This window comes from Pyxicephalus adspersus, chromosome 7 (genome assembly GCF_032062135.1).
Source record: "Pyxicephalus adspersus chromosome 7, UCB_Pads_2.0, whole genome shotgun sequence".
NCBI lineage: Eukaryota > Metazoa > Chordata > Amphibia > Anura > Pyxicephalidae > Pyxicephalus > Pyxicephalus adspersus.
The window spans coordinates 44,415,943-44,431,183 of NC_092864.1; the positions used below are offsets into that span (position 1 = coordinate 44,415,943).

The 15,241-nt window shown below is 34.1% G+C and overlaps 1 protein-coding gene across 2 annotated transcripts in view; it reads right to left on the reverse strand.

The window, feature by feature from the left end:
- Positions 1 to 1,230: 1,230 nt before the first annotated feature.
- The window catches only part of GRB14 (growth factor receptor bound protein 14), a 37,249-nt gene continuing 23,238 nt past the window's right edge, over positions 1,231 to 15,241 (reverse strand). For both annotated transcript variants that reach the window (XM_072418254.1, XM_072418256.1), the window contains exons 9-13: positions 14,521 to 14,637; positions 11,183 to 11,252; positions 9,168 to 9,255; positions 6,081 to 6,174; positions 1,231 to 4,486 (exon numbers count right to left, since the gene is read on the reverse strand). In XM_072418254.1, coding sequence (XP_072274355.1) covers positions 4,340 to 4,486; positions 6,081 to 6,174; positions 9,168 to 9,255; positions 11,183 to 11,252; positions 14,521 to 14,637 — 516 coding nt within the window. In that variant the 3' untranslated portion in view covers positions 1,231 to 4,339. The remainder of the gene's footprint in view (positions 4,487 to 6,080; positions 6,175 to 9,167; positions 9,256 to 11,182; positions 11,253 to 14,520; positions 14,638 to 15,241) is intronic.

Below are 15,241 nucleotides of genomic sequence, written 5' to 3' on the forward strand. Positions count from 1 at the left end.
AAGAGAGTATTTAACTCTCTGATGCAAACAAAAGTCTGTGCTAAAATGTTCTTACTATTTGTATTTTATCTTTGGAGGAGAAACCCTGTTATCCTAAACTGCTTGCTTTATATATATATATATAGGCATTTTGTCAACGCAAAGAGAAAGCTCTTCAACAGCTCTTCAAAGCAAAGAGGAAAACCTTCAACATGAATCTGTGAATGGAACATGACTTGGAGATAGATGAAAATGAGAAGTAGATACTAATTAAACAGTTATCTTAGTAACCCCTTCCATGATTAGAAAAAAAATACTTACAAATTAAAGGATTGGTACAGTTAACATGTGGATGGTCCCTTCTCTCCAGGTTTGGGAATTTAATTCCCTCGAGCATTAAGAAACAAGTCTCCAGTCCACTTCAGAGCCATCTCATTAAGTGGAGTGAACACATTACACAGTTTAGTATTAAAGATCGAAAATTAGAATTGGAAGAAAACTGAGGCCGAGAGAAATGTCATAAGTCCAGCAGGATAAAGTATGTAAAGGAGGAGAGGGTGGTCAGCTGTGTCGACTTCAATTTAAATGGGGTTTCTTTGCAATAACTTTGCTACCTAATTTGCATCTCACCCCTTTTGAAAAGTCTCATTATGCTTTCAAAAGTCTTTTCAGGCTCCTTTATATTAATTATAGAAATCATTAGAATAAAAAGTTAACATAATGGTTCTAAGAACAAGCTTCACACACCGAATATGTGCATATTTAATCCGCTCGGCTGATGAATTTTTAATCATCGTTCAAGTCCAGGTTTTTTATCTTAAAGCCTAACTTGATAACAAACCTAGCAATTGGTAGAACTAATTGGTACAGAATAAGTAAATAATTTATACAATTACAAAAAAGCACGGCTGTTTAAAAGGTGCGCAAGGACCATACGTTTAATGATTGGAGACTGCCCGTTGAACTGAGTACACACAGATACTTTATGGTGTGCTGCTGACATCCAGAGGCCAACCTGAAATATGGCAAAAATATTTTATTTACAAATGATCCGGAATCTCATTAAAAAATAAAAAAAAACTGGAAAATAACATTTGTTGGGCTTTGTCTGCATTTTTAATAGGTGAGGAAAAAAACAGAGCTATGATTATATTATCTGTTTAAAACGATAGAGTGGAATAAAACAGCATAAAAGCATTTGCACAATATGTGGTTGAAAATTTTTAGAAAAAAAGAGAAAATTGGTACATATACAAACAAAAAATGTTTATTTAAAGTAATATCATTTTATTACTGCATTTTCTTGAAACAGCAAAGATTTAAATAATATTTTCAGCATTATATTTTTGTCTGATAATGACTATACATTTCTGTGCATAATTCATATTTTTTAAATCTGATTTTTGATTGATTTTTAATTTACATTAATTGTTTTGGTTTAATTTGTATGCATTGGCATGTTATAGAGCTGTAAGGCAGTGTTCTTGATTTTTAATCTTTGAAGACATGGAACCATATAAAATATATCGTTGAATAATTTGGCAGTTTGATAAACTGAAAGTGTGTTTTTTTTCATTGAACATATACATGTTCAATGAAAAAAAATGTTTACTGACATTTTTTGTAAACAGATAGCAGGTCACAACCTGAATAAAGAATAATCACAATCTATGGCTAATTATCGGAGCATTCTGGCAATCCACTTTTATATCTGTCCACTAACTGGCACATTTTACCAATTGTTATTGGTCGTGTCAATAAATATAGGAGGTGTGAGAACAACTTTTGTTCTTTTGGTCATTTATATTAGTGCCCTACAAATTAAAAAAAAATGAGAGAAAAAAAAATCCAGACACATAATTTTATACTTTTTGATTGTGTTCTACAAATATGCAGATGTCAGGATCTCAGGACTCAGACAGTAGGTAAATTATGTGACTTTTTTTTTCAAACAAAGGAGCACCCAGGGATCTATGTATTAATGATTGAATATGACATTCACTAAAACGTTCCCTGAGAATCAATTACTGCCATTGAAACACATGGATCTGAAATATTCTTCACCAAAGAATGCTTCTGGGAATGTCAGATTGACTACTTTATAAATAGATCCCTAAGTGTACTAGGGGTCGGAGTTCTGAGTAGATAGAAAAGAATAAAGGAAAGATGCCATTTTTTATTGTCATTGAATAGATTTTCTTTTACTACCTGCCCTGTAGACATAAGGGAAGTGAGGTAAATCCACTTTTATTTATCACCATTGGAATATTTGCCCTGTACCAGAAGCAAACCAGAAACTGTTCCCATAATGCACAAAAATTCCTGCATAGTCCTTCTATACAGCATAGCCCTGTCCGGCTGGGCACAAGGCCTGATTTTTTGAAAAAAGAAGCCTATTTTTGCGAATAATTCCTGGTAGATTTGATTCTAAATATATCTGTTTCATCAATCTTGAGGAAGCTTATGTTGCGAAACGCGTCTGTGGGATTAGATGTACAACTAATGTTATTCTTACAGTATAGGTATCTCTTTTTTTATTTATTAAATTATATTGGAAATATGATAAATGTGTGCTTATACCTTGTAATTAGTGCCTGAAAAGTCCCTGTAGCCTGCTTATGTAATGAGGAAATTTGGATACCCAGGGAAAAGATAAAATATATCTAATATATCTATTAAAACAAAGATAAAATATATCTAGATAACATTTTTACAGACAAGATCTATAAACCCCTATGAGGCTTTAGGTTTAATATAGAAATTTATTTTATTCTATTTAATTGCGTGCCTTGTTGATTATCCTAGACTATCTCACATTTAGAAATAATTCATGTCAATGGGAACAGTTTAAAAGGGAACTGCAAATCTGTAGAAAGCAACTGGTAGGGGTATGTGTATATTGAGCGAAACAGAAGAAGATGTCTCTGTCAGCATAATTTAGGGGAAGATCTGTCATTTTAAAATGCAAAGCTAAATAGGTTGTTTCCATTCCGGCAGCAATTCTAATCATGTCTTGTAGCGCAAATTAGTCATATGCAAATATATATAGTATTGTATGTACTTCGAAGTGTAGCACGTTTTTTTTTTTTCACTGGAAATATCTTTCAACAGTTTTACATGTGAATTCATAAAGTATTTAACTAAACTGTAGCCAGTAATGTGCTCGAGAGGAAGGAATTTAGTATTCCACGATTTTCTTTGTCTGTCATGTAATTGATTATCTTACTATCTTTAATTATATATCTTAATTTCTATGCATCTTTTTTCTCATTTATTTGTTTTCTCCAATACGTGTCTATTTTACAAAATGCTATCCCTTTAGAAACAATATAGTATTTTTGGGGTGAACTAGGTAAAGGTAACTCAAGGCCTGAGTAAAAAATAGACTTGCTTTACAAACAGAAATATATTAAAGTAATCTTACATTGACCCAGGATGTAACTTAAACATTTCTGTTTAAAGCAACCCTGACAACTAAAAGTGACAATGCCTGAAAACTGAAAAGAATACACTTATCTCTCCCCTGAAAAGGAATTGCTGTAAGAGGTTTCTTCTGAAACAAACATTTCCAGAAGTGTCATTCTGTTCCACAGCACTTGCTGGTTCCTCCCACCAACCCCAATGTCATGGGAGGACATAGAGATATAGGGGTAAGAGGGGCAAACTAATAAACACTGTGGAAGACACAGAAGATTAACATTTGGTTGTTTATTTGAAGAAACTTCACCCATTCAGGTTAGGATCTGTGGGCAAATAAGTGGTATCTTCTTTTTGCCTCACAGATGCATCTTCAGTTTGGGACCAGGGCAGATTTAAGGGTCCATTTCCAAATTTGTGGGTCACTTTCACTTGTTTATTGTGTGTTGGCAGTTGGTGATCACTAAACCTCTCTACCACTCCCATGCTCACAGAGGGCTTATTTTTATGTTCAGATGAGGACATATCAGACCAGTTTGGGTACTAAGTGCTGAGTGAACAATGGTTTCACTTTGGTAACTATTGGACAGTCATATATAAACACCATGTACAACTTGTAACAACACAAATGTAACAAGACAACTAAAGGTTGCAAGTAAAATGTCTGACAGTCAATTCAATCGTGAATAAAATAGCACCCGCACAGGCTTAAATTTTAAAATGAAAACAGTATAAAAGATGTGAAAATTGCAGGAACTCATTGAAACCAACCAGAGCGTATTTTATTGCAGTCCAAGAACAAATTTCTGATTGGTTGCAGTGGGCTACTGATGCTCATTTTGTTTCTGCCTAATTAAGTCTTTCTGTCACTGCACATGTCCAATTGTGTCATTGTAATAGAAAGATTTGATGAAAAATATTTACAGTGATGCACATATTAACATTAAACTGTAACACGAGTGCAGTAATGCTTCAGTTTACAAGGCAATATTCCCCTATTCAGCTGATGAAATTCAACAAGTTGTGTCAGATCTGTAAATCTTGTGTGTCCTTCATCTAATGTGTAGTACAGCTCCCCTCCATCTTCTATCTGGTCAATAAAAGAAAATGCAGCACAGAGTCAGCTAACATCCATATATGCACACTATATAAACTATAAATAAAGAATCATAAAAGCAAAAAAATGGCTGGTTAGCAGAGTATACAGTCCAGAAAAAAGAGTTATGTGGTTTACAAAGTATAAACATTCATTAATATTTTGTCATTTTAAAATCATCAGAAATGTACAAAATTATTAAATACAAAGTTGAAATCTTTAGTATTCGTAAGAAAAAAACAACAGAGGCAACCCACTTCTTCAGGCAGAATGTCAATATACAACTTGTATAACTTTGAACTTTGGACTGATCATAAGATAACAAAGCCTCTGAGAAAAACATTTGTACAACCAATAATTGCAAAAACATAAAACAGTAAAATGTGTAAGCTGTATATCAACACTCAAACATAGCTATATACCAAGAGGTAAATAGTACCAGCACCCACAGCAAACCACCATAATCCAGATTTACCTCCAAAAGACAAGGTGTTAAATGTATTCATAGGGGATATCATTTAGGGGACACACATAATAAATCTTGTATGAGAAATCATTTCTACCTTTCTATATAAACCAGAGGGGTGAATATGTAGCAAAATACTCTTTTTTTGCTCCATATTGGCACAACTCAACACTTTCCTTGCATAACAAAACCTGTACAGTGACTACAGAAAGTTCATTTCATCTTGGCAGAGGTGTTGCAACGTTGCCACACCACAACAGAAATCTGCAGGAGGTGGACTACAATGGCGAGCTCAACAAGTCTTTAGGGGGGGAACTAGGAGAAAACTGTAAGTGAAGATAAACTTGAAATAAGGTGCACATATTTTTTAGGAGGAGGTTTAGCTCTACTTTAATAGCATTATCATAATCTACTCTAAGAATTTTAGTAATAAATAATGGACATTGAAAAAGGCAACAACATTCTTCCATACCCCAAATCAAACAATCTTTATTCTGAGTTGCTATTGGATAACCCCTTGAACATTTTTTTTTTAAATGTAAGGTTTGAGGGAGATCAAAGAAGCAATACAAAATAAAAACCAATGCACTATATAATATATTAAACAAATCGAGATGTATTTTCAACTGTAACATTAACATGGTATTTCATGCTATGAATGAACAATTCCAATGATTCAACAAAATATATAGATAGAGATAAAACGATGAATCATCACAGTCTGTTTCACTTTCTTAAATGAAAGGTATATGTATGGTTGCTTGAGTCCCCTATGTTATATAATATGGAATGAGAAGGGGGGAAAGAAAAGAAAAAAAAAAGTCAAGGGGTGGAAGTAGTAGTAGAAACGTGGCAGAAATGGAGAAAGGAGTGCAACTAGCCAGCTCTCTGCCAATGGTGAACTACTCACGATGAGTGGTTCCCATTGAGTTAACGTGTTGCAGGTCTAGATATTCTGTGGAATTAAAGAATATTGTCCAATAGAACCAACACATATCTGTTGCATCCTTAATACCCCTCAGGTTCGTGGTGCCCTTGGACATTTTGATTGCTCTCCTCTGTGCCTTAATTAATACATTTGCTTCTTTTGCTTGCAAATTTATAGTACAAATAAAAACTTACTGGTGATATCTGAAAATGCTTTATCTTCTGTCCATGACACATAGAAAGAACAAAGGATTTGGGTGCACTTTGACTGTCACGGACTAAAAATACTCTAGAAAAAAGAATTACAAAAAGGTAAATTAAAAGTAACAGAAAATGTAGGTAGAAATATTCTAATTAATATTAGATTGATTTAAATTAATGAATTCTCAATCAACACCTAAAAATAATCTTTGAGGGGAAAAAAGGAAACATTGCTTTATTAATGTAAATATTTCATTGTTTAAATATCACACAGATTTCTTGTATCAATGTCCTCATTTTATGAAGCCATGAGGGCCCCTCCTTAGAGAATGCAGCATGTTTAGATACAAACGTTGAAAACAATGTTGCTTTTGTGTTCTCCTATATATCTGCTTCTTTGCAAAACCTACAGTTAAAGAAGCACTTTAAAAAGCTTTCAGAATTTCAGATAGGATTTATAAATAGATTGCTGGCTTAGAAATGGAAGTAGATAATAATAAAGTATGTGATTATTCTTTCAAAAAACTTCAATGACTTGAGTATTGATTTATCTCTATAAATCCAAGCTGTCAAGTTTCTGTAGTCCACCAGCTGGCATGGACTATATAGCAGCTGAACATCAAAATGCTTCTCTGATCCAGAAATGAAACAATAACCCAGGTAATTTCTTTAGGACATATTAACTTCTTAAAAAGCTTGAAAAGAGCCACTTAGTGCTTGAAGATATGACAAGTATAAAAAAAATAGGTGCAAGTGTGCAAAAATAAATATTTTCCTCTTCTATTACCATCCACTATTGGACCTGCTAGTTAAAACCTTCTATTTCATTGTCATCTGCACATAAGAAGGTCCTTGCAAACAGAGTGATTAAGTCTTAGGCTATATGCCTATACTAAGCCTTATCTATTCTTGGAGTGGATGGATTTCCTATAGAAACACTGAGGCTTCCTTCCAGGATGTATAGTATCTTTTTAACATTTTAACGTGCAAACATTAAAAACATGTATTTGCAACTGTAAGATCCCCTCACCATCTGTTTAATCATACTACAACCATGTTTACTTGGTCAAATTGGCTTTAGTCAGCCCAGACTTTTTTCAATTCAGGGTATGGATTTGTTCTGTTCGCTTCTTTTGTGCATTGCAGATGTCAGTACGGGAAGTCTGTTGTGATCAGTTGCCTTGCTCAAACATTTGGCCAAAAAGAAGAGAAGATATCTGCTTGAGCAAGCATTTTGTATTCCGTCCTGGTAAGAATCCACAGAGAACTCAAATGAAGCTCCTGATGTTGGACTACCTGACTTGTTGCCACAGACTAGAACTAGCCTAGCAAGAGGACTTTTCAAAAGTCTGGAGATAATGCCCCTGATTCATCAAGCAGAATCGGATTATCGCTCGCGCATTCGTATTCGCGTTCCGAAATCGTACGCCGTCGCGCTATTCAGCAACTGAAAATGCTCGCGCACGGAGCCGCGCATCTCCTTAATTGCTATGATCTCACCATTGAGTTTAACAGATCCTCCTTAATCGCGCAGCTGAAATCTAATCGCCTTAATTGGCAGATTCGCGCCCCCTATTGCTCAATATTATGAAGGCAGGAATCCAGCTGGCAGTGAGGCGAGTGTACGCGCACACTCGAGTCCGGACCGCGGTAAACCGCGATCGCTGGCCGCGCGTACTTTCGCGCTTCCAGCGAGCGCGGATTTTATTGATGAATCAGGGGCAATGAATGTATCCATTTTGGGTATTTTGCTATCCTCATCCTTATTTTCATTTTAGAAGCTTCAATAATACATTTGAAAAGCTTTAAGTCAGGGTAAGCTGTTTTAGACTTTTTATTGAACACCAGGAACCCACTACTATAAAACCAGAAGCTCCTGTGGGGGTATGCTAAGCTTTTTATGAATATGATGAACTGATTCATCTTGGTTTGGAATTCTATCTACCATTGTTATAAAAAAAGCATACCAAGTTTAGGTAGCTTAGCTGGATCCTAGAAGGTGTTTATGTTTAAAAAATTATTGGTTGTTGCTAACAACCAGAACCCAACACTAAGATCAAATACTGAATAGTCATGCAGTTTTGCTAAACGGTACACTATTTGAGGCCAGTAGTTTGGTTTTATGTTTATAGAGAAAATCCAATGATTTTATCTATACCATAATCTGTTCCAATGAAGTAACAGATCACCATATTAGCAATATATTATATTCAGATGATAGTTCACTTTTATCTGCATGCATAATTTCACTAGTACGGTTATCTGCTGCAAAGAAGTTGTATAAAACAACATGATCTGACACCCCCTGACCTAATCCAGTAACTCATGTTCCTACTGTAATGGGTAAAAACCAAAAAAAAGGTCCTACAAAATCCAAAGGCTTTATTGAATGCATGCATTGGATGATTCTATTGTGAACACAATATTATAATTATGAACACAAGTGTAGAATTGTTCAGCACTTCTGCAATACTTCAGCAGAAGACTGCTGATGAACTATGGTTGATGGGTTTATGGGAGTTTTTGTATAGTTTTTTTTTCTTGTCAGCAGCGCGTTAGAGCTGGGTGGGAGGTAGTTGTGGGATGGGTTTAAGAAGTGTTTATCCTGTGCAATATAACGTTTAGGCATGATATCTTTCAGGGAATGATTTATAATTAGAGCCTATTGATCCCCTCAGAATTATAATGATTTTTAAATTAATTTTTCATTTTTTAAATTTGAATTTCTTCGACTTTTAGCTATAAAAGTAATAAACTGAAGTTAGTTAATAAAGGTACAGATATTCTACTGACTTACTATATAGAATGCATATAAAGCACATACAAATAATTACAGGGTGTAAAATGTTGTTACACTTCTAACAAATGTGAAAATATTGTTTAACTACTTTGTTCACACTTAAACAAATTTTAATATAATTTCATTTTAAGTAATGATAATTTTTTCTCATCATAATAGGTAAAAATTAATATTAAATAAATGAATATACGATGATAGTAAAATGTAAAACCTTGACCACCCTTTTCCAAGGATGCCGCTATAAAAAAAGAAAAAAGTAATGTTTACTAAAATGAACTCACCCATTGACAAGTCCTTGTTGACTTATGAGCTTTTGAGCTTCATCTCTTGATATTTTGTGGTGGAACCAAGGCTGTGACATGTGAACTGCTAAAAATGTAAAAGGTTTTGAAATACCAAAGTTAAAAAGTAGTTAAAAGGTGCAACTAAATAACGAGCCTTCACTGTTGCAGCATCCAACATTCTAATACACAAGGAAAAAAATTAATGCTTATTTAAGGTTACCAAAGGTAGGGAAGCTTTTAAAGTATAAATAATCACAAGGCCAAATCATTTTGATGGTCCCAGCTCCTGGTAAGAAGGAATTAATGTTTTACCTTGTGAGGGAAAACAGAACAATGTACTGCAGGACTAACAATATTTTTTTATATATATTTTTATTGTGATAAAGGTTATTTATATATTACATAATTTGATAGTTGAAGTTTTTACATATTTAATATTTGTAGGATAAAACATTTTTTAATATAAATCTTTTTTTGACAAAGGTTATTTAAAATATCTCCTCAAGACGAACAAGAAAGTTGTGCTGGAGTTCACCTTGAGCTTTTAAATCAGTATTCATAGCTGAAGGGCCTAGAGGCAGAACAATAGGTAAATGTTTGTCTACATTTAAACGTATACCTCTTCTGTCTCTGCAGGCCCACATTCCACTTTTGTGGACAATTTGCAGGAAGTTATCATAAAGCATTCCTAGGTATTGTCAATCCAGTTTACAGAAATCTGATCTGATCTATACCCCGTCTGATACACCCTTTCTTCCCTCTTGGAACAAACCAGTTTATATTGGGATGAAGAGTGCACATTATATAAAAGCATGAACATTGTTGATACATATCTGTCCTTTCTTTGATTTTTTTTAACTAATATAGAATTTAGCTGGAATTTACGGAAATGGTGCTGGTAAGAAAGTTTTTAATTTTTGGCAAATAATCCCATGCCATGGTATGCTTTTTTGAACCTGAAATCAGAAAAGTGAAGATTTGCTATGATATAGGAAACATATACAAATGGTAATTGTGTCTAAGTAGTACCCTAAAAATGTACTGGAATGACCTGTAGTTCTTGGTATGTAAGGTCACCTAGTCTAGGAATGCTTACAGCCTCATAACATTATAGCTCCAACGTGAGATCTCAGACACCGATTGCTTATATGAGGGTATCTGTAATAAGATTTTGGGATGTCAGTACTCATGGTGCAGCTCATGGTTATCCTTGCTGGAGGCTCTTATAAGGAGAATCAATGTAGTGTCTCCACCTCCACACAGAGACACAGTGCAGAACTAGGCATGGTAAGTTAGTAATGTGTAATGTCAGCTAAAGGTTGACCACAGGCAATACTTATACCCGGTCCTTTGCACTCTGCTTTCAACGTTTTCATGTGAGCAAAATAAAGCACAATTTTAGAAATGATGACAGTGTTAGGTTTTTTACGGACAGATAATTATTGCTGTCCATATGCCTGTTAGATAGTATAGGTGACAGAAGGTGAGAGATAATATCTCCAATGGAGACATTGGCAACAATAAAAATGTGTTAAAGGTTCCAACTAGTGGTGGTTATATTGTTCCAACTCAAAGTCGATCCAGTCTTGGAGCTACCTTAAACATTCATTTGAACTCAAACTTCTGAGGTATAATCCAATTCAACATTTATCAAATTAATAGATGGTAAAATAGACTGACAGCTGTGCCCTTCTACAACATATCTAGTAGGCCTTAGCCAAACCAGCACAATGACAAGTGTTATACTCCAGTCCCCGGATCAGCTGAGCAGTACAGCACTGACATTGACAGGTACAGTAGCACTCAGCCTATTCGGCCACCAACTATGATGGTAGATTGGCTGTACTATACTATACCCGTAATTAAAAGGTATAGTAAGCTGCCAAACATTTAGAGCTGTCATCATTCAGCAGCTGGTTTGGCTGAGCTGTACTATATATGTTATTGGCAGGCTTGATCCAGTTTATTTAAAAAAAATCTCTAAAATTAAAAATGTAACTTAAATTGCTCACCTAAGTTCATTGCTAAAGTCTGAGAACTTGTGTTAATTCCATGCAAATTGATCCTACCGGTGCTTTTTCTCTGTGAAAAGAAGAAAAATGTTCAAAAATATTCAAACAAACTTAATTGATTTGGTACTTTATGTTTTATTTAGTCTTTATTTTCAAATAGGTAAAATATTACAATCAAGAAAAGAACATACTGACCTTGACCTAGAACATTATCTAAAAAAAAAAAAAAACAATTTATGCTCAATTGGTTTAACATAGAAGATTTATATAATGGGATACGTTGGGGGAATAAAGGAGAACTCAGACAAAGTGGGATGGAGAGTAGAGAGAAAAAGCGGGTAAGTATGACAATAGTAAATTAAAAGTGATATTGATATCACGATTACAATAGATTAAAGGTGCATTTAGGATGTTGTAACCATACAGACCAATTTTCAATAAATATATCCATTTTATTTTGTTTTGAGGCAACCACATAAGGAGCAGTTTAGGTTGAAAGTTACTGTTTCAGAAAGTTTAGGAGGTGATGACAATTTCCAATTTCTCAATATATTAAGTCTAGCTGCAGTTAGTAAATGTATCACCTGGAAGGTGGTAACGAAACTAAGTTTATATGCAAGTTGAGGAGTTTGAGGCAGGGAGACAGATGTCAACTCAATAATATTTTAAAGACAGAGTTCCAGTGTGATGTAAATGACTTGAAATGCCACAGAATGTGTGATAGAGAAACCTATATCTCTACATTTCACCACAAAGAGGTGATTGCTGGAGAAAATCTGGTACAGCAATCAAGGTAATCAAAATAGCTAACTGAGACCCCAGTTCAGCTTTCATTTTGACATTTTGGATGGTTTTAGTAAAAATTTGTAGGGTTTTTTTTTAAGTTATTATAGTAGTGGGAGATTCCCTTTTCTTTCTATCTTTGTCTGCAACAACTGTATTTATTTCCTGTATGTTTTTCATTCACACAAGTCTCTGTTTGGTTGGAGCTTGAGGAGGATTACAATCATGTCATTACCAGATGAAAATGGGCTCTAAACCAATCTCCAAGCCTGAGCTTTAAAGACTCTTTATGGTGCATATTTTCCTTTTTAACATTTAGGAAATGGGTGGATATTTGTATTTTGAGCATGGGCACTTCCCAGGGAGAAATCTTTGGGAAGTTTCTTGACTTACAGACATTTTACAATCATATTTCCCATAATATAAAAACCCAAAATATAATACAAAATAAACTCCAGACAAAAAGCTCAATACACAGATGAAATACATACATGGAGGCTGATTTACTTGCCCAATTTTATTTCTTTAGTTTGTATTTGGTAAATACTTTGTTTTCACATCGGACTTGAACAGTGCACCTTTTTTTTTCCACAATACATAGATTCAAGTTTTACAGATTCCTAATAAACAGTAAAAGAGCTTTGAAACAAGACCTCATTCACATCTATAGCCATAAGGCATTGTAAAGAATTTGTTTTGTTTACATTATCCACTAAATTCAGTGACCATTTGCTTTTTAAAATGACTATTCTCCATTTTTTATCAAATAAACCCCTAAGGGCAAGAATAAGGCTTATTACAATTTAAGCAAAGGTATAGATTGCATTTTTATTACTGTCAATTCAATTGCCTATAAACATTTTTTAACAATTAATCAACAATTGATCTCTGCTGGCTAATGTCCTTTTCAACCCGTGTATTGCTTTGTCTTTACAATGGAAATTTCCAAGTATTTTAGTGGTATAACTAGTGGATTGTTGCTCCGGTGTGCTTCAAACTATTTACTTTGTTTTCTTGTGTTGACTTTGAATGTTATTTTACCTTATTATTTTGGGGTTTTCTATTCCCTTATCAGGTGCCCTGATATAGAGGAGATCTCTTATAAATATATTTTTTACAAATATGAGTTAAAACCTGTCAATCTGTACAGAGTTGCCACAGGATATTTTTTTATTTCGTTCTCAAGTTTTAATCTCATTAGAGATGTTTGTTCATAGGCAGCTGTAACCTAAATGCCATCTTTGAAAATAATAATTGAAAAAAATCAGAGCAAAGTTACACTTTGTAAGCTGTGTTTTATCATTAAAGCTAAACTCGGAGCAGATAAAAATAAATAAATGGCTAATTAATGCAGTTAGTTATTCATTAAAATCACATAACAAATGTAAGTATCTCATAAAGTATCTCATAACTCAGGACATATAAAATTACACAGATTTTCTGATTCAATCACATCCACCCATGTCTGTGTAATACCCTTTAAGTACAGCTATGTTTTCCCTTCATTTTAAACTCAAAAACATTCAATCAACCCCATTTGCAAACTTCCCAGAGATTTTTAAATAGCTCTTGGCCTAATCTGCATATGTTGCTTAATTTTCATAGAACAAAATAAATCATTTTGTTGAACTGAATATTACAAAATCAAACACCATAGTATGTTAATCTAATTCTACACAATTCTTCTTGTAGAAGCAATGTACAGCCAAACAACTTAAATAACAAAAACCCGTTAAAGACTTTAAGCCAATACAGTCTGTAAGGCTAATGAAGGAGAGAGCCTCCTTGAAACACATTCTTGACAGATGACCAAGAAGTAGAAGAAGCCTAGGACACTTGTCTGACATGTTCTATCAGTCTGACTATTCTTTAGTCTCCCTATGCCAGAGCTGACTTACTACTGAACACACATGTCACTTTTGGTTGTTATGTTGAGGGGATTTTCTATTTTTAATTTAAGTAAGTGCATTCCTTTTTTTGAATACTTTATATTTTACTATACTATAGGGGCTGATTTAATAAAGCTTTCCAAGGCTGGAGAGGATACATTTTTTATCAGTGAATCTGAGTGATCTAGAAAACCTGGAATGGATGTTTTAAAAGTCATTTGCTATTTGTTAGCAAATGTTTTCAATTCTGGACCATATCCATTCCAGGTTTGCTGGATTAGCCAGCTTTATAAATGAAAGTGTATCTTCTCTCGCCTTTGAGAGCTTTAATAAATCAGGCCCTGTTGGTGCACCTTGTGTGTGTTAAGTTTTCATATAAAGGCAAATATAAATACACTGATTTTTGGTAAATTAACCAGTTGGCAAGCTTGGTGTGTGCTTGACCCATTGTTCAAGACCAAACCATGCAGCTGCTGCAGTGAAGCTCGAGCATGTGGTTTTCTACCTGATGAAAGATAATGGATGTGTGGCTGCTAAGAATTACACTTTTTTAGCAATTATAATTCAGCTTTATTTTTAGCTACTTGCCCGAGGTTCATTGTTAAACTAATTTTGTAAAGGACAGTGACCATGTTTTAAAAATTCCAAACATAAATTTACACATACCCGCCATAACAATCCTTCCTGAAGCGCAATGGACAGTGCTTCTGTGGGGTTTTCTATAACTCTGCTTTTATGACCAGAGAAATCCATTGCCACAAGAGAGTTCTCGGATATGCTTCTCTAGAGATAAGAAACATTAAGAATCAAACATAGTTGGCTTGACCATTATATGTATTGTGTTACTTTTAGTAGAAAGATGTATAGATACTTCGATATATAGATACTAGGTAGTAAGTCAAGTACTATATAAATGTCACTTATGCAGAGAACATGCCTCTTGACACCAAGACTGTATATATATAAATATATATGTGTGATGGCTTGCTTACTTGGCAAGATTCACACGAAAATTAACCACAGCATTACAACAAAATTATAAATAATTGCTGCTTTTCCAAAAACAGACAGTTCAAATCATTGAGAGAGTAAACAATAGCACTTTCACCACCAAAATAATCTCATCCACCCTATTTTCCCTCCATAATAATACCCAACAGTCAGATAGTGTTTTGTACAATTCCTATTGACAGTACAGTGCTTCAGGTTTAATGTTCAAAGCTCATTCTAATCATTTAAAACTCCATTCCTAAACATCATATGACACCTCCCCTAATTTCTGGCAGCTACGTAATAATTTCCTAGTCTGGTAGTGGAAGTTATATTGTTTTCCTTCTTCAATGATTTTCTATCTTGTATAAGAAGTAATTTTTGGTAGAACGGTCTG